This window comes from Pelophylax lessonae (genome assembly GCF_965119305.1).
Source record: "Pelophylax lessonae genome assembly, chromosome: 9".
NCBI lineage: Eukaryota > Metazoa > Chordata > Amphibia > Anura > Ranidae > Pelophylax > Pelophylax lessonae.
Genome location: NC_138776.1, coordinates 269,984,020 through 270,003,042, shown reverse-complemented (window position 1 = coordinate 270,003,042; position 19,023 = coordinate 269,984,020). Strand labels below are relative to the sequence as shown.

The following is a 19,023-nucleotide window of genomic DNA, read 5'->3' as shown; positions in this document are numbered from 1 at the left end:
CCCATGCCAATCTATGCAGGCTCACCAGTGCCCAGCAATGCAGCCTCACCAGTGCCGATCTATGCAGGCTCACCAGTGCCCAGCAATGCAGCCTCACCAGTGCCCAGCAATGCAGCCTCAACAGGGCCGATCTATGCAGCCTCACCCATGCTGATCTATGCAGCCTCACCAATGCCCAGCAATGCAGCCTCACCAGTGCCGATCTATGCAGGCTCACCAGTGCCCAGCAATGCAGCCTCACCAGTGCCCAGCAATGCAGCCTCAACAGGGCCGATCTATGCAGCCTCACCCATGCTGATCTATGCAGCCTCACCAATGCCCAGCAATGCAGCCTCACCAGTGCTGATCTATGCAGCCTCACCCGTGCCCAGCAATGCAGCCTCATTCCACTCCCAGTGCCGATCTATGCAGTCTCACCAGTGCCCAGCAATGCAGCCTCACCAGTGCTGATCTATGCAGCATCACAAGTGCCAAGCAATGCAGCATCACCAGTAGAGATGTCCCGAACTATTCGCCGGCGAACATCACTTGTTCGCGTTGGCCGCGGCGAACATATGCGATGTTCAGTCCGCCCCCTATACGTCATCATTGAGCAAATTTTGACCCTGTACCTCACAGTCAGCAGTCACATTCCAGCCAATCAGCATACCCTCCCTCCCAGACCCTCCCACCTCCTATAAAAAAGCAAGGACAGCATCCATCTTAGATTCATTCTGAAGCTGCAGCGTTAGTTAGAGCAGGGAGAGTGCTGCTGCTGCTGAATTAGTAGCTAGGCAAGTGTTCTGTGTCCACTCCAGACCTCAAAGACCCATCTGCTGTAAGGACAGCATCCTGACAGCCCCCGAAAAAGCCCTTTTTAGGGCTGGTACATAAGTCTGCTTTTATATATATATATATATATATTGCAGTTGCCTGCCCATGTGTGAGAGGCCACAGGCCCACAGACTGTCCTGTGTGCACACCACTCATATAGGGTGGCACAGTACATTGCTCGGTGCATGCGCCATGCCCCAAATTGGAAGTAAGAGGACCGACCAACCATATTTTTCCATCTCCCTGTTCCTAAAATCTATTCTATACACTGGTCCCTGATAGGGGACAAAACAGATATTAACCTGGTAAGAACAGATTTTTTTTTAATTAAAAAAAAAAAAAAAAGGACAGCCTCTGTGGAGCTGGGTATTTTTTGGCTCATGCACAATGGCTGTAGGCTCATGCGTCCTTTTGCGGAGGTGACAAACCTGGTCAGTCAAACCCAAGGCAACATCATCAACCTCATACCATATGCGTTTTTTCTGGAGCGTGCACTGCGAAAAGGGCTGGATCAGGCCGTAGATGAGCATGAAGAGGAAGAGTTGTGGTCACCATCACCACCAGAAGCAGCCTTGTCGTCGTCGATTGCTGGACCTGCGGCAACGCAGAGAGAGGAGTCTGAAGAAGAGAAGTCAGAGGAGGAAGGTGGCTTTGAGGAGGTGGAAGACCAACCACAGCAGGCATCCCAGGGGGCTTATTGTCACCTTACGGGGACCCTTGGTGTTGTACGTGGCTGGGTGGAGGAAGGGACCTTCAATGACGTCAGTGAGGACAAGGAACGGGACATGGCTAGCTTGGTATCCAACCTTTTGCAAATGGGGAGTTTGCGGTGCGTTAAACGGGAGTTTGGTATGTCAGAGTTTGATCTGTCACTGTGAAGCGGGCGTAACCCTTACACTATCTGATCGATACAACATCATACCTGATCGTATACACACACTGGATGTTTTAAAGCACGTTATTCCAAACAATTTAGGAATGTTAGGTGATTTATGCCCTTTATGGATTAAAACCCGACTCTGCGTCAACTACATATTTTTTCATGGGAGTTTTGCCATGGATCCCCCTCCGGCATTCCACAGTCCAGGTATTAGTCCCCTTGAAACAACTTTTCCATCACTATTGTGGCCAGAAAGAGTCCCTGTGGGTTTCAAAATTCGCCTGCCTATTGAAGTTTATGGCGGTTTGCCCGTTCGCGAATATTTGCGCAAATTCGCGTTCGCAAACGGAAAATTTTATGTTCGCGACATCTCTAATCACCAGTGCCAAGCAATGCAGCCTCACCAGGGCCGATCTATGCAGCCTCCCCAGTGCCCAGTAATGCAGCCTCCCCAGTGCCGATCTATGCAGCCTCACCAGTGCCCAGCAGTGCAGTCTCACCAGTGCCCAGCAATGCAGCCTCAACAGTGCAGGGGATCAGAGAAAAGACAGGAACAGGAGAGCCTGCCGGATCATCACACAGGCCGGCATCGCCCGCTGTGTCAGCTTTAATTTGAATCGCTGGGCTCCCGCCATCACGCTGGTCCTGCCTCCTGGTTTGGCTCCTACCTCTGATAGACAGCACACATCCTAGGATTGGAGAGGTGGGCTGTCTGATAGACAGGACACTTGTCCAATGCCGGGATGTGTGCTGTCTATCATAGGCAGGAGCCAAACCAGGAGGCGGGACTTTGGGTGAAGGCGGGAGCCCAGCGATTCAAATTAAAGCTGACACAGCGGGGGACGCCGGCCTGACACCCCCCATTGTGTGGCACTGGGGCGGACTGCCCCCCATAGGTATGCCACTGGTTTCGGCACCCCCCTCTGCCTCAGCACCAGCTCACGATCAGCCCTGCACCTAGCACCGTCCCTACAATCCGCAGAAAAAAAACGTGTCATGATACAAGAGAATGCCAAAGACTGCAGACATGATACAGGAGATGGTCAGAGACTGCAGACATGATACAGGAGATGGTCAAAGACTGCAGACATAGTGCAGGAGACGGTCAGAGACTGCAGACATGATACAGGAGATGGTCAGAGACTGAAGACATGGTACAGGAGATGGTCAGAGACTGGAGACCTGGTACAGGAGACGGTCAGAGACTGGAGACATGGTACAGGAGACGGTCAGAGACTGCAGACATGATACAGGAGACGGTCAGAGATTGCAGACATGGTACAGGAGACGGTCAGAGACTGCAGACATGATAGAGGAGACAGTCAGAGACTGCAGACATGATAGAGTAGACAGTCAGAGACTGCAGACATGATAGAGGAGACAGTCAGAGATTGTAGACATGGTACAGGAGACGGTCAGAGATTGCAGACATGGTACAGGAGACGGTTAGAGACTGCAGACATGGTACAGGAGACGGTCAGAGACTGCAGACATGGTACAGGAGACGGTCAGAGACTGCAGACATAGTACAGGAGACGGCCAGCAGGTAAGTATGATATCTTTCTTTATTTTACAGAAAATAATAATAATACCCTTTAGTATCACTTTAACAAATGATTGGGGAGTCTTTTGGCAGCAACTTAGGCCCCAATGTGATAGGCACACACAGTACACAGACTGGAGGTACAGCAGAGATGGGGGATGGGCCACTTCTATGCAATCACCCCTCACTTACATTAAACATGGCAGGCTGGTCTCTTACCCCTCCCCCTCCCCTCGCAGCTCATTTCCTGAAGCAGGCTCTGTGTCTCATACCAGGGATGTGATGATGATGTTAGCGCCGACTGGCACTACACCCGCCCATGGGGCAGGTGACAGAAATACAAATCCCGAGGAAGGACGGAGAGCGTGGGGGGTGGGGGCGGCGGCACGTTGATGTTCTGCATCGCCCGCTTCCTGAAGCAACACCATCCAATGAGAGGGGAACCGTGCCGGAAGCAGCCAGGCCCACGGTGCATGTTAATCCAGCAATGACACTTCTGTGGGGAGAGGGGGTGGGGGAGGAGGACGTCACGCACAACCGCGATTATTCTGGGTTCCACATCGTAACCGAATCGAAAAAGGCTGCATGGCGATGCGCCGATTGTTTTCAACACCCCCAGTGACAACGTGAGTACATTGATCAGATTGTACATTCAGTCCATAGCGGCCTATGAAGAGAATCCTCAGCTCCATCTGGTGGCCATAATCCAGTATTTGTCCTATAATAACTCAATTTAAAAAAAGCAAAATAACACATTATGGCCACTAGATGGAGCTGACGATTATAGGAAATCACACATTTTTTTTAAAAAACAGACCTCTAAATGTTTGGGAAATCTTGGGAAAATGTACTCAGCCAATGAAAGGTAAAGACTCCATTTTTATTTTTCTCCTGCTATCAATGGCCAACATGGGACAACACTTCATCCATGTCTTTGGTGATCTCTGATCTCCTTATGAAGTGTTTCTTACATGATGAAGATCAGCCATGGAGTATATCTGAGGTGTATATCAGGGTGTGGTTCTCACTCAGGACAGGAATACGGCTTCTCACCAGTGTGCAATCTCTGATGTTTGTTAAAATTGGCCTTATATGAAAAACATTTCCCGCACACAGGACAGGAATACGACTTCTCTCCTGTGTGAGATTTTTGATGTTTGTAAAGATTGGACTTTGCTGAAAAACATTTCCCGCACTCAGGACAGGAATACGGCTTCTCACCAGTGTGAGATCTCTGATGTCTGGAAAGAGCGGACTTCTGTGAAAAACATTTCCCGCACTCAGGACAGGAATACGGCTTCTCACCCGTGTGAGATGTCTGATGTGTGGAAAGAACGGACTTATGTGAAAAACATTTCCCGCACTCAGGACAGGAATACGGCTTCTCACCAGTGTGAGATCTCTGATGCGTGGAAAGATGGGACTTCCGTAAAAAACATTTCCCGCACTCAGGACAGGAATACGGCTTCTTACCAGTGTGAGATCTCTGATGTCTGGAAAGAGCGGACTTCCGTGAAAAACATTTCCCGCACTCAGGACAGGAATACCGCTTCTCACCCGTATGAGATGTCTGATGTGTGGAAAGAACGGACTTCTGTGAAAAACATTTCCCGCACTCAGGACAGGAATACGGCTTCTCACCAGTGTGAGATCTCTGATGCATGGAAAGAGCAGACTTGTGTGAAAAACATTTCCCGCACTCAGGACAGGAATACGGCTTCTCACCAGTGTGAGATCTCTGATGCTTGGAAACATATGACTTCTCTGAAAAACATTTCCCGCACTCAGGACAGGAATACGGCTTCTCACCAGTGTGAGATCTCTGATGTTTGTAAAGATCGGACTTCTGTGAAAAACATTTCCCACACTCAGGACAGGAATACGGCTTCTCACCAGTGTGAGATCTCTGATGCGTGGAAAGAGCAGACTTCTGTGAAAAACATTTCCCGCACTCAGGACAGGAATATGGCTTCTCACCAGTGTGCAATCTCTGATGTGTGGAAAGAGAAGACTTCTGTGAAAAACATTTCCCGCACTCAGGACAGGAATACGACTTCTCACCCATGTGCAATCTCTGATATGTGGAAAGAGCAGACTTCTGTGAAAAACATTTCCCGCACTCAGGACAGGAATACAACTTCTCACCCATGTGCAATCTCTGATATGTGGAAAGAGCAGACTTCTCTGAAATACATTTCCCGCAGTCAGGACAGGAAAGTGGGTTCTCTGCCGTGTGCAATCTCTGATGTCTGTAAAGATTGGAACTCACTGAAAAACATTTCCCGCACTCAGGACAGGAATACGGCTTTTCATCTGTGTGACACCTTTTATGCACATGAAGATTTGATTTAAAACGGAAACATTTCCCACACTTAGTACATGGAAATCTCGTATCTGTTGGAAGGACAGCACTGTCCCTCACAGTCTGAGGTTCCTCAGGATAAGAGGAATACGATGATCCATCTACACTGTGTGGTCCCGGATGGACATTTGAGGTAGCCGGGTTTTCTCCTGGACTATACTGTGTGATGTCCTCATCTTCTACTTTACAGTCTGGAGACAAAGTGAGACAATCCTCTGAGGTTTTCCTCATCTCCCGTCCATCTACTAAAATAGAAATACAAAGATTATTACTAGACATCAGCAGATTGGTTTCCCTAAACCAGGACTCCGCCCACATCAGGCAGCTTTGTCTCTGAGGATCTTACAATTCCCCCCTCAAGGTAACTAGTAAATGGGTCCTCTGATCTCCTACCAGTTCACTTCTTTATTCATGGACCTTAGTCAGAGAGTGAGGAAACAACGAGAACTGTCTTTTATAGGAGTGACAGTGATGAGGGGGATTATAGGACGAGTGCCCCCCCCTCCCCCTCTATCACTCATTGCCATCTTCCCAACATAAGAAGTCCCGCACTTCATTATTTAGTCCATGATTTAGTCATGAATAACAGCGGGACTGAGCCCCACCAGAGGTCAGAGAGTGAGGATGGGGGGAGAACAGCCAAGATGAAGACTGGACTGATTCTGAAGACCACCATCATTGGGTTACTGACTCCTCCCTCATTATCACTTTCTGTTTAAGGTTCCAAAGTTGGAGGATGTTATCACATTATTATCACCATGTAAAAGTCTGTCCTCCAATCAAATCATCAGATATAAAATGTCCAGCTGGTAGGAAATGGGTGTAACAAAAGAGAATCCATATTATGTGTATATATAGCAGTGGGTAGAGGGGAGAGAGCAGAAGTCAGGAGTATGTAATGTACAACATAGAGTATATAGTGCAGAGGTCAGGAGTATGTAATGTACAACATAACGTATATAGTGCAGGGGTCAGGAGTATGTAATGTACAACATAGAGTATATAGTGCAGGGGTCAGGAGTATGTAATGTACAACATAGAGTATATAGTGCAGGGGTCAGGACTCATAATATTGGTGTTCAGTAATCAGTGGTGGCTTACATGTATGTATTTAGTGTTAATGACCCACCTGTGCTGATCTCTGTAGGAGTGTCCTCCTCTATAAATGTCCCCGTTATTCCATCCTCCTCCATAGACTGCTGATCATCCCTCACATACGTCTCTTCTTCTTCTGCTTTAACCTCAAATTCTATATCGATTGGATCTCCACCCTAAACCAAGAAAATTATTATAATCAATAAATATCTTCTGTAAAATAATAGAATTTTTGTCTTACTATAAAATCCTTTTCTCTGATGTTCATTGACGGACACAGCTCCAGAATCTTCTAAACCATTGGGACGTCAGCATTGTTAAACATGAGGGGTGGGAAAAAACACAACAGAAATAAATTCCCAAAAGGCTAAACCTAGCCAACCAGATATGGAGCTCAAACAGGAGTACCTGGAGCTCACCTGAAAACAATACACCCTCAAAGAGGACACGGTCCTCTCAAACAGCGGCCTGCAAAACCCTGCGGCCAAAAGCAGCATCCGCAGATGCCAGTACATCCACTTTGTAACAGTTTGTAAATGTGTGCACAGACGACCAGTGGCCGCCTTGCAAACCGGTATCACTGACGCCTCATGGCAGAAGGCCCAGAAGGCACTAAGCGCCCACGTAGAATGCGCCTTAACAGGGAACAGAGGAACCTGACTGTTGATGGACTGGGCCTGCACCACCGTCTGTCTTGTCCATCTGGAAATGGTCGCGCCAGACTCAACCAACCCCTTGCAAGGTCCATCCGTAAGGACAAATAGTAAGACTGATTTCCAAAATGACTCGGTTGCCGCAAGGTACACCATGAGCGCCCGACCCACATCCAGAGTGCAAGGCAATCCCCCTAGGATGTTTAGACTTAGGACACAGGGAAGGCAACACAATGTCTTCATTCAGATGGAAACCAGAAACAACCTTAGGAAGTGAAGACTGACAAGGGCGAAGCACCACTATCTCTGTGAGCCACCAGGTAAGGTGAACAATAAGACAACACCACCAGCTCCGACACCCTGCATGCAGAAGTAATAGCCACCAGGAAGGCTACCTTCTGGGACAATATAATCAGAGGAAGCTTGCAAATATTTTTGAAAGGCGGTTACTGGAGAACCGACAGCACCAAATTGAGATCCCATGGAGACAACGGAGACCGAACTGGGGGAGCCAAGTGGTGAACCCCCTGAACAAAGGTGCAAACCAAAGAATGCATAGCCAAAGAACGGTAAAAGAAGACCGCCAAGGCCAAAAACCTGGCTGGCTACTTAACACCTCGTTTGAGGAATGCCAAAATCCGAGCCACCGAAAGGGAACGGGGATGACCCCCAAGAGACTCATACCACACAATGTACGTCTTCCAGGTGCGATGGTAAATCTTCCTAGAGGTAGATTTTTTAGCCTTTAACAGCGTGGGAATCACCAATTCAGACAACCCCCTATCCTTCAGCACCTGGCTTTCAACAGCCAAGCCGTTAAAGCCAGCGACTGTAAAGCAGGATGGAAGATTGGCCCATGGGCCAATAGATTTTCTCTGAGAGGAAGTCTCCAAGAGGCATCGGCGACCGGCCTTACCAGATCAGCGAACCAAGACAGACAAGCCAGTCTGGAGCCACTAGGATGACTTCTGCCTCGATTCTTCACAAAAGACTGGGCAGAAGTATTAGCGGGGGAAAGGCATATATCATATGATACTGGCCCCAATGAACCACCAGTAATCTGTGGCGTCGGCCAGAGGATCCTGAAACCTTGCCTTAATTCTATGTACCTTCCTGTTGAGACCAGAGGCCAACAGCTCCACCGCGGAAGTTCCCCACCAGAGACACAGCTGAACCTTAGAATGCCAGCTACCTACCGAGCTGCCAGGACACTTTTTGTGCCCCCTTGGTGACTTGACATACGCCACGGCCGTAGCATTGTCCCATGGAATCATTACCAGGCACCCCTAAAGGCGATTTGTCCAATGAGCCAGACAAATCTTATCGCCCAAAGTTTTAATATATTGTTTGGTAGTCTTGACTCCTCCAGAGTCCAGACCCCTTGAGCACATTAGTGCCCAAAACGCCTCCCCACCAAGACAGGCTGCCAACCGTGGAGACCACCGTCCAGTACAGGGGAAGGAAGAATTTGCCCTGTTGAAGCGCCGGAGAGCGAAGCCACCATATTAGGGATCCTCTCGTATGCCGGCTCAACATGATCTGATTCTCTAGAGACTGTGGATTCTTGTCCCACTTGGCAAGAAACTCTCTATGCAGAGTTCTCAAGTGGAACTGTGCAAACAGAACCGTCTCAAAGGTAGACACCATCAGGCACAGCACCCGCATGCAAGTCCTGAAAGATGACAGTCTGCTGGACAACAGGAGCCAAATCGCATCCAGCAGATTTTGGAGTTTTTTACCCTGGAAGAAACAGCCTGGCTGAAGCCGAGTCCAGAGTCAGACCCAGATAGTCCAACTTGGTGGACGGAACCAGAGCAGATTTTTGGAAGCTCAATTTCCAACTAAACTCCTGCAGAGTCCGTACAGTAATTTCCGGGTTGTCCTTTTAAGCAGTCAGAGACTCTGCTCGCAGAAGAAGAGTGTCCAGGTACCCAGTACCGCAATCCCCGGCTGCCGCTACAATGCCAACACCGGGGCCAACACTTTTGTGAATACCCGAGGAGCTGAGGCGAGACCAAGATCCTTTGTCTTGAGATCCTGAAAGACGAAAAAGGCTGCATATGAGCCGAGAAAAAAAAAAGGGCCGATGTCTGCGACGAGACTCCTTGCTTCTGGCAGCCTGTGAAAGAAGAGTTCTCTTCCCCCCTGTAAGACCCTTAATGATATCATCCATATCATGTGCCGAAGGACCACTGCTGTCACGGACAGGCTAGAAACGAAGGGAGCCGCATCCAGAGAGGCATCACAGGCAAACTGCAACCCCTGGACTAACTGGTCCGCCAGTGGCGTGGGGAGCCGAAAGACCCACAGTGACTGTTTAGAGGGGCTGGAGGGAAGGGACGGGAACCAGGGGGTCCGACCGTCCTAGAGAGGGGCCCACGTCCACCGCAAAAGACCACCAGGGGAGAGGGGGGGGGACACTACACTACTTACCACACCATGGAACAGGGTGGGCACCGCTCCGGACAGACAAGCGCAACATCAGAATGGGGGTGCTGCGGGGCAAGAGGCATGCTGGGACTAAGGCTGTGACCAGGTCTATGCACCCTTGTGAGACGATTAACTCGCAGGCCAGCCCCCGTTCAGTGGGGCTATGTCAAGGCCGACCTAGCGCGAAGCTGAGGCCTGCACACGCTCAATGGCCGGACTGGGGAGACCTTAAGGATCTAGAATATCCAGTCCCTCACCCAGTCCAGCAGTTGATTGTAATTCTCACAGGAAAAGAAAAAATTGTAGGACCAGAAATCCCAGCAAGGAACTAGGTCCTTACTCCTGACTAGGCAGAAGAAACTGAATGTGTAAAACAATAAATTAATACCCGCGCTGTGATGTAGAAATATGTGACAGTAAAAAATATAACAGTAAAAATATATATTTTTATATCCTGAAGCTGCTGCTCACCAAGTAAAACACCAGGAAAAACTAAAAACACATAGGCAGCGCTAGCAGGTAAAATGAAGTGAATTAGAAGAAAGGGAAGAAGCCAAACATCGTGAAGCCCGTAAGGTTTTATTAACCACTTAAGCCCCGGAAGATTTTACCCCCATTCCGACCAGGGGGTATTTTGCGATTCGGCACTGCGTGACTTTAATGGACAATTGCGCGGTCGTGCGACGCTGTACCTAAACAAATTTGGCGTCCTTTTTTTCCCACAAACAGAGCTTGTGCGATTTTTTGATTTTTGCGATTTTTTGATCACGCGCTATAAACAAAAAAAGAGTGTCAATTTTGCAAAAATAACAATATTTTTCACATTTTTTTCCCCCCCAAAAAAATGTAAAAATCAAAATTTTTTAACATTTTCGGCCAATTTGTTTTATGCTACCTATGTTTGGTAAAAAAAAAATCGCAATAAGCGTATTTTGATTGGTTTGCGCAAAAGTTATCGCGTTTACTAACAAAGGGAAAGATTTTTGTTGTTTTTTTTTTTAACGCGTAATGGCGGCGATCTGCGATTATTTTTGCGGTACTGCGACATTGGGGCGGACAGATCGGACCCTTGACTGACATTTGTGACACTTTTGGGGTTACCAGTGACATTTCTACAGTAATCAGTGCTATACATATGCACTGTTACTGTAAAAATACACTGGTAGTGAAGGGGTTAACTTTATTTGGGAGGGAGGGGCTGTGTGTATCCCTAGGGGCGTGCTTTCTACTGTGATTGGCTGTGGCTTGAGCTGTAAGGACACTGATCAATGGATCTACATACTAGATCCGTGTGATCAGTGTCTTTACAGCGAGGAGAATGACAGGTGGCTTGTTTACACAAGCTGCCTGACTTTCTCCCTCTCCCCTGCCGATCGCCGAGTGACCGGCGGACATCGGGTCCGCTGGTCACACGCGCGGGGGGGTCCGTGACCACGCGGGAGTGCGCGCTCGCTCCCTAGACCCTCACAAGCTAGTGACGTAGCCCTACGTCACTTTGCCTGTGAGGAGCTGACTGCCGACGTAGATCGGCGTTAGGCAGTCGGCAAGTGGTTAATATAATCAAGGTTTAAAAAATGGTACTCACAAAGGTAATGTGTAAATTGGCATTAGTCAGCATAATACAGCATGTCCCTTCACTTCCGTGTCCGCTCCACAGTGGTTCACAGGAAATGACGCTGTAGCGTACCGCTGCCCGCAAGTGCGTCGACGCGTTTCGCCCGCCTTGTGGGCGTTATCAAAGACCTGACTAATGCCAATTTACACATTACCTTTGTGAGTACCATTTTTTAAACCTTGATTATATTAATAAAACCTTACGGGCTTCACGATGTTTGGCTTCTTCCCTTTCTTCTAATTTACTTCATTGGGGAGAGAGTGGAGAGGAGCTAATAAGGAGCCATAAATAAGAGATTGCAGTCATCCATCCATCCGGGCAAGGGAGATCTTATGTATCTGTGAGGCTGCATTTTCCCTTTCATCTGGAATACCATATTTGCTTAAGGCTCATTTACATCCTAAATTTGGTGAGTGCATCCCCATAGGGGGATTTTTTTCCTGAAGAGCACTTGGGCACTTTTTTGTTTTGTTTTGATCATATTTATTGTTGCACCTTATGAACTTCTACTTACTGATTTTGTATCCACCTAATTTTTAGAAGAATCTTAATTAATTTTTTTCACAGTATATGGATTTCCTATTTATATATTTTACCTGCTAGCGCTGCCTATGTGTTTTTAGTTTTTAGAAGAAACTGAATGCCTATAGCAGAGTGTGGAAGTATACCCCCTGGGACTGCCCCATAGGCTTCGTAAAGCTCTTTCCTGCCTCATGTCCTTCTCCTGTATGGGGCAGCATAACCCAATGGCTAAGAAGATTCTGGAGCTGTGTCCTTCAATGAGCGAAAGAGAAATCAGCTTTATTATTGTGACATCACCTTCAAGCATTGAAGAAGGAGGGCGGCTGCCGTAATACTTGCAGCGCAAATGCTCGGAAACGCGTCGCATTCCAGTGATGCCTTTTGTGCTTCGCTGCTGAGCCACCAGAGCCTCAAGCCTCGATCTAAGTGTATATCCACCATATGGCCGGCTTCCTCATGACGGGGACCAGCAAGGTGAACCCTGCATGGCGCTGCCAGTGAACGGACTTTACGTCCACGGATGACCCTTGGGACAGCCTTACTATTATGAAGTGGCTGTTCTTATCTCTAAACCTGTGAGTTGCCAATTATATACTATACAATAAATCGGTTTTAAATTCTGCACTTAGAGCCGCCCTCTCTCTGGTTTATACCGGCAGCCTTGCAGGAATATGGCTTCTGTTCCTGTATTGATGGCAGCCCTAAGTTATTGGCCTTTTTAGTGCACTCCACCAAGTATATGGACTTCTTTATGGACATTTACCATGAGATTTGTAGCAACTGCGCCTTACTTTTGTTTTAATCTTTGTTTCCACCAACCTTGTAACATTGAGGGATGGTGTGATCTTCCTGTGTGGAATCCCGGGAATACAGAGGACGGGGACATCTCTCTGGTGGGTTACTGGTATTAGGTGGCTCCATCATATTCATGTGTCCTTCTGTAAACTCCTCCATCACTCCGTACTCCTCATCCTCCTCTTTATACTCTTCTTTAACATCAATATTATTATCCCTGAGGTTTCCACTCTGAATATATAATAAAACATTCATTGTAACAAACATGCTTGTGTATAAATCATAACTGTCAGTGATTGTTCCTCATCTACCTGATGATGGTGAGGGATGGTGTGACCTTCCTGTGTGGAATCCCGGGAATACAGAGGACGGGGACATCTCTCTGGTGGGTTCCTGGAGCTGGATGACTCTTCCATGTTGTCCTGATACAGATCTTTGTAAACATTTGGAAACTCTGACTTCTCCATCACCCCATCCTCATCATCCTCCTCTTTTATCTCTTCTTTAACCTCAACTTTAGAATTTCTCAGGTTTCCACTCTGAATATATAATAAAAATGACATCAATGGTAACAATGCAGATAATGTACAGATCCTAATGATACTATCAGTGATTGTTCCTCATCTACCTGATGATGGTGGGGGATGGTGTGACCTTCCTGTGTGGAATCCCGGGAATACAGAGGATGGGGACATCTCTCTGGTGGGTTCCCATTACTGGATCCATCTGTAGGAAACACACACACTGACTGAATACATTGTTTCTATGTGTTTATCAGATGATGGGGGATCTAGGTGGATCCTCCGTACTGCTCTCTCCTTTACAATAAAGTCTCCTCTTACCCGGTGATGTGAGGGGCGGCTGATTCTCCATCATGACATCCTTCCCGGCACCGCTCACCTCTCCTGTCAGTAACTCAATGATCTCTCTGGTGACTTCTCAAATCTTCTTTTTATTTCTCTATTCTATCAGGGAGGGAGGTGGAGGCAATGTGATGGTCATATGATCTCCAGACTTCACAGGAGGAAAACTCTAGATATGAACACAAAGAGAAAAAAATAAATGACATTCCCAGAATCCTCCTCACCTCACCGGTCAGGTCTGTTTTTTATTAATAGAGATAAGAGTGATGTCATGTGACCTCCCAGAATCCTCCTCACCTCTCCGGTCAGGTATCTGTTTTGTCAATCCCCATTTCAGACTGAGGTAGAATTTACCCACAAAGGGCCCCCCCCCCCCCCACCACTCCAAGGGTTCAAAGCTTGTCGTAAGCAATTCTGGCATCCTTTCATATAACACAAGACATAAAGTCCCACCTTGCTAGTAAGGATGCCAAGGGTCTTCCACATCCTCAGAGCATCAGAATGGAAAAAGAGCCAGTTGGAGGGACATTGGGAGGCAGAGCTGTGAGGTCAGTGTGATGTCATAGGATTCTATGATTCTTATTCGAGGGACATTGGGAGGAGGAGCTGTGAGGTCAGTGTGATGTCATAGGATTCTCTGACTCTGATTGGAAGACACTGGGAGGAGGAGCTGTGTGGGGTTTCCGTACACAGAATAATTTCTCCCGGATGCGTCCCACCACTCCTAAACTGAAAGATGAACTTTGTCTGTGGGCTTTGCCAGGACACATCATATTCCTGTGATCTCTGTGTACTCCGGAGACTTTACTGATCACATTTTATGATAAACATCTGAGACTGGGAGCATTATGGAAAAACTAGATTTTAACATCCCCCCCTCTACAGCACTGCCCCTTTCACATACTCCCCACAACATTTTCCTCCTTTACACACCCCCAGAACCGCCTCCTTCACATCCCCCCCCCAGCACTGCCCCTTCACATCCCTCCCCCAGCACTGCCCCCTTCACATCCCCCCCCCCCACAGCACTGCCCCCTTCACATCCCCCCCACAGCACTGCCTCCTTCATACCTCCCCCCCCACATCATTGTCCTTCTTCACATCCCTCCCACAGCACTGCCCCCTTTATATGACCCTGCTCCCCATCCTTCACAAGTTCACAGCCATGTCCTTTCCTCCCTGGACTTCATAACTTACACAGAGCAAGGAGAAGGCGGGGGGGGGGGGGACAATCCTGGACTGAAGGCACAGCAACACTGGATGGGGGTGCGGGAACTGCCAGGTTAGCCTTTCATATTAGCAAGCTGGTGATTGGTTGCTAGGACCGCCTCCTAGCAGCCAATCACCTCCTGGTTAATGTGAAAAGTTAATTCAGGCAGCTGCCTCAGTGCTGGTCCTGCCCCAAGTCCAGAATTGTCCCGCCCGTCTTATGAGATCAAGGTTGGGTGATCTCTGCGGCTTCCGACCTTCCGGGAAATAGCAGGTAGCGGTGGCCATCTTGGATGAGGCCAAACGCCGCGGAACCCCAATTTTGTTCTCGCGGAACCTATTGGGAAACGCTGGATTAGACTGATGAGGTGGGAAGGTGATTGGTGGGAAAGGTGACACATCTCCAAAATGAAGAGAATGTTCTGGCCCCGTAAGTGGGGAAATGTTCTGACCCTGAAGGGTTTAATCTAGGTTTCCACACTATATATGTGTGTATCATCATCTGCTGGAGATAAAAGACATCACAGTGACTATGGAGGAAGAGGACGGACATGACGGGGGGGGGTTACTGGCTGTAAATAGAAAATAAGATCTTATTACCTCCTCTGCTGCCACTTCCAACAACGTCTCTTCTGTACTTTGTAGTTGTACCTCAGGATTTTCCTGTCTATAACTGACATCACTTCCTGTCTTCCATAGAGACTTCCTGTCTGGGTAGATGTGAGATCACCACCTTGTGGAGCTCAGAGGTACTGCAGACCTGAGAAACGTCTCGTAGTGTGAACACGGCCTTGTGCTGTGTGTGTATGTACTGTATATCCTTATAGATGGGTCATCTCCACTCCCACCAAGGGAGAGCGAAATATATTACTGCCTAGTCCAGCCTTTCTCAGCCAGGGTTCCTCCAAAGCTGTCTAGGGGTTCCATGAGCAATGAACAAATTCTCTCTCTCAGTAACAACTGACATCAAATGATCTGTAAGGGGGGGGGGGGGGGCAGTCTTCCCACTGATGAGGATGTAAGAACGTCCATCTCATGCTGACCATTGATATAAGGGGGTCCTTCTCCAATTGGTCACCAATGTAAGGGAGAACTACACTGACCACTGATATAAGGGGGTCCTTCTCCCATTGATCACCAATGTAAAGGGCCACGACACTGACCACTAATATGGGAGGGTCCTTCCCCCATTGGTCACCAATGTAAAGAACCACTTCACTGACCACTGATATAAGAGGGACCTTCCCCATTAGCCAACAATGTAAGGGCCACTGCACTGACCACTAATATAAGGGGGTTTTTCCATCATTGGTAACCAATGTAAAGGACCACTACACTGACCACTGATATAAGGGGGTCCTTCTCCCATTGGCCATCAATGTAAGGGACCACTACACTGACCACTGATATAAGGGGGCCCTTCTACCGTTGTTCACCAATGTAAGGGACCACTTCACTGACCACTAATATAGGAGGCTCCTTCTCCCATTGATCATCAATGTAACAGACCACTACGCTGACCACTGATATATGGAGGTCCTTCCCTCATTGGTAACCAATTTAAAGGACCACTACAGTGACCACTGATATAAGAGGGTCCTTCCCCATTAGCCAACAATGTAAGGGCCACTACACTGACCACTAATATAATGGGGTTCTTCTCCCATTGGCCATCAATGTAAGGGACCACCACACTGACCATTGATATAAGGGGGCCCTTCTCCCATTGGTCACCAATGTAAGGAACCACTACACTGACCACTAATATAGGAGGGTTCTTCTCTCATTGGTCATCTTTATAATGGAGGTCCTTCTCCCATTGGTCACCAATGTCAGGGACTACTACACTGACCACTGATATAAGGGGGTCCTTCTCCCATTGGTCACCAATGTAAAGGGCCACGACACTGACCACTGATATAGGAGGGTTCTTCTCTCATTGGTCATCTTTATAATGGACCCCTACTCTACTCTGACCACTGATATAAGGGGGTCCTTCCCTCATTGGTAACTAATGTAAAGGACCACTACAGTGACCACTAATTTAAGGGGGTCCTTCTCCCATTGGTGACTATCCCCACCATTTTCCCATGTTCAGCTAATCAACTGAATGCCTGGCACCAGCATGGCAGATGTAGACGGTAAAGGGAGATCAGTGAACATCTGTTTTTATAGACACTTGATTTCTCATTAAAGACAACCTGTCATGATAATATCCTATCAGATTGGGGGTTATTGATTCCTTATAAGAAAGCAATAAAGTTACATAAAATAAGTGTAAATATGTAAAATTACAGGGCGTGGCCTGGAGCGTCATGGCGTAGAGTGTTCTGACTGAGAGCTCCACTCAAACCTTATCCTTTCACACCAATCTCGGGGTTCTCCTGCCTCTTTTTCTTCTGCATCGCCTCTGCTTTACTGTCCCACCTGCTGCATCACAATGTATACTAACCTCTAAGATTGAGGAAGTGAAGGTGGACATCTTGCTTATCCGCCAGGATTTTCAGAAACTGCGAGAGCAGGTCTCGGAGATTAATTGGCGGATCAGCCATGTGGAGGAAAAACTTCCACCATTACAATTCACCACCGTGCAGCTCCAACACCAGCGACACTCCCTCCTGCAGAAGCACGACAACACGGAGAACAGGCTTCGGCTTTGAAACCTCCGCTTCATGGGTCTGCCTGAGGGTGTGGAGAGCTCCGATCCTCCATCCTTCTATTTTTTCCTGCTGGTCCAGAGTTTCCAGTTCACCTTATTTTATTTTATTTTTTTTTCTTAGTTTCACGATTTGAGTACACGAGTACTTTTATCATAAAGAGGTCTATGTCTGTTATTCAGGAGATGTTACAAGCAATGTTCCTTTTCTGGTCACACATATTCAATGTGCATTTTATTTCACAATCAGATACCACTTACCTTTCTATGGGTATCCATGCAACATGTGTATGGTTATCATTATGAATGTTGTGGTTTAACCCTGCTCCTAAAGCTCCGATCCCATATACACTACATTGCCAAAAGTATTGGGACGCCTGCCTTTACACACACATGAACTTTAATGGCATCCCAGTCTTAAGCCCCGTACACACGATCCGATTATCGAAAGATCTGTCGTCCGTTTTTTGTGGCATGCTAGTCTGATGTGGAAAGTGAAGAGGTTATTTTAATACAAATTTTTCTGTACGACAGAATTCTACTTCAGAAGTGATGTCATGTGTTGGATTGCTTTGTATGCGTTCTTTTGTCTCTGAGCATGCCTAGTCTTGCTCTTAAGATTTTTTTCCCTCGAAATCTGTACTAATGAGACGAAAATCGGATGTTGTATTACGGACAACAAAAATTTTATAGCCTGCACATCAGGATTTTGTCAGCCGAAAAGTCGGAGTCGGCTGTCGATAGCACCATACTAACAATCCAAAAATCGGCAGATCGGTTGTCGGACGAATTTTCCCTTCAGATTTTCTTATCGTGTGTACGGGCCTTTAGTCCGTAGGGTTCAATATTGAGTTGGCCCAACTTTTGCAGCTATAATAGCTTCAACTCTTCTGGGAAGGCTGTCCACAAGGTTTAGGAGTGTCTATGGGAATGTTTCACCATTCTTCCAGAAGTGCATTTGTGAGGTCAGACACTGATGGCGGACAAGAAGGCCTGGCTCGCAGTCTCCGCTTTAATTCATCCCCAAGCTGTTTTATCGAGTTGAGGTCATGACTCTGTGCAGGCCAGTCAAGTTCCTCCACCCCAAACTCACTCATCCATGTCTTTATGGACCTTGCTTTGTGCACTGGTGGGCAGTCACTGCGTGCGGTTGTTCTTCAGGGGTTGGGCTTGGCTCCCTAGTTCCAGTGAAGGGAACTCTTAATGCGTCAGCATTCCAAGATATTTTGGACAATTTTATGATCCCAACTTTGTGGGAACAGTTTGGGGATGGCCCCTTCCTCTTTCAACATGACTGAGCACCAGTGCACAAAGCAAGGTCCATAAAGACACCATAATCCCCCCTCCACCAAATGATTTGGACCAATGCACAAAGAAGGGTCCATAAAGACATGGATGAGCAAGTTTGGGGTGGAGGAACATGACTGGCCTACACAGAGTAATGACCTCAACCTGATAGAAAACCTTTGATATAAATTAGAGCAGAGACTGGCCTTCTCATCCAACATCAGTACCTGACCACACAAATGCGCTTCTGGAAGAATGGTCAAACATTCCCATAGACACTCCTAATCTTTGCGGACAGTC

The 19,023-nt window shown here is 47.5% G+C and overlaps 1 protein-coding gene across 1 annotated transcript in view; it reads right to left on the bottom strand.

Annotated features, from left to right (window-relative positions):
- The window catches only part of LOC309564462 (uncharacterized protein), a gene marked incomplete at its 5' end in the record, with an annotated part of 114,840 nt that overhangs the window by 8,019 nt on the left and 87,798 nt on the right, over positions 1-19,023 (bottom strand). Inside the window, one exon of the mRNA XM_082269092.1 lies at positions 4,364-5,478. Within this exon, the coding sequence (XP_082125218.1) occupies positions 4,364-5,478 (1,115 nt within the window). The remainder of the gene's footprint in view (positions 1-4,363; positions 5,479-19,023) is intronic.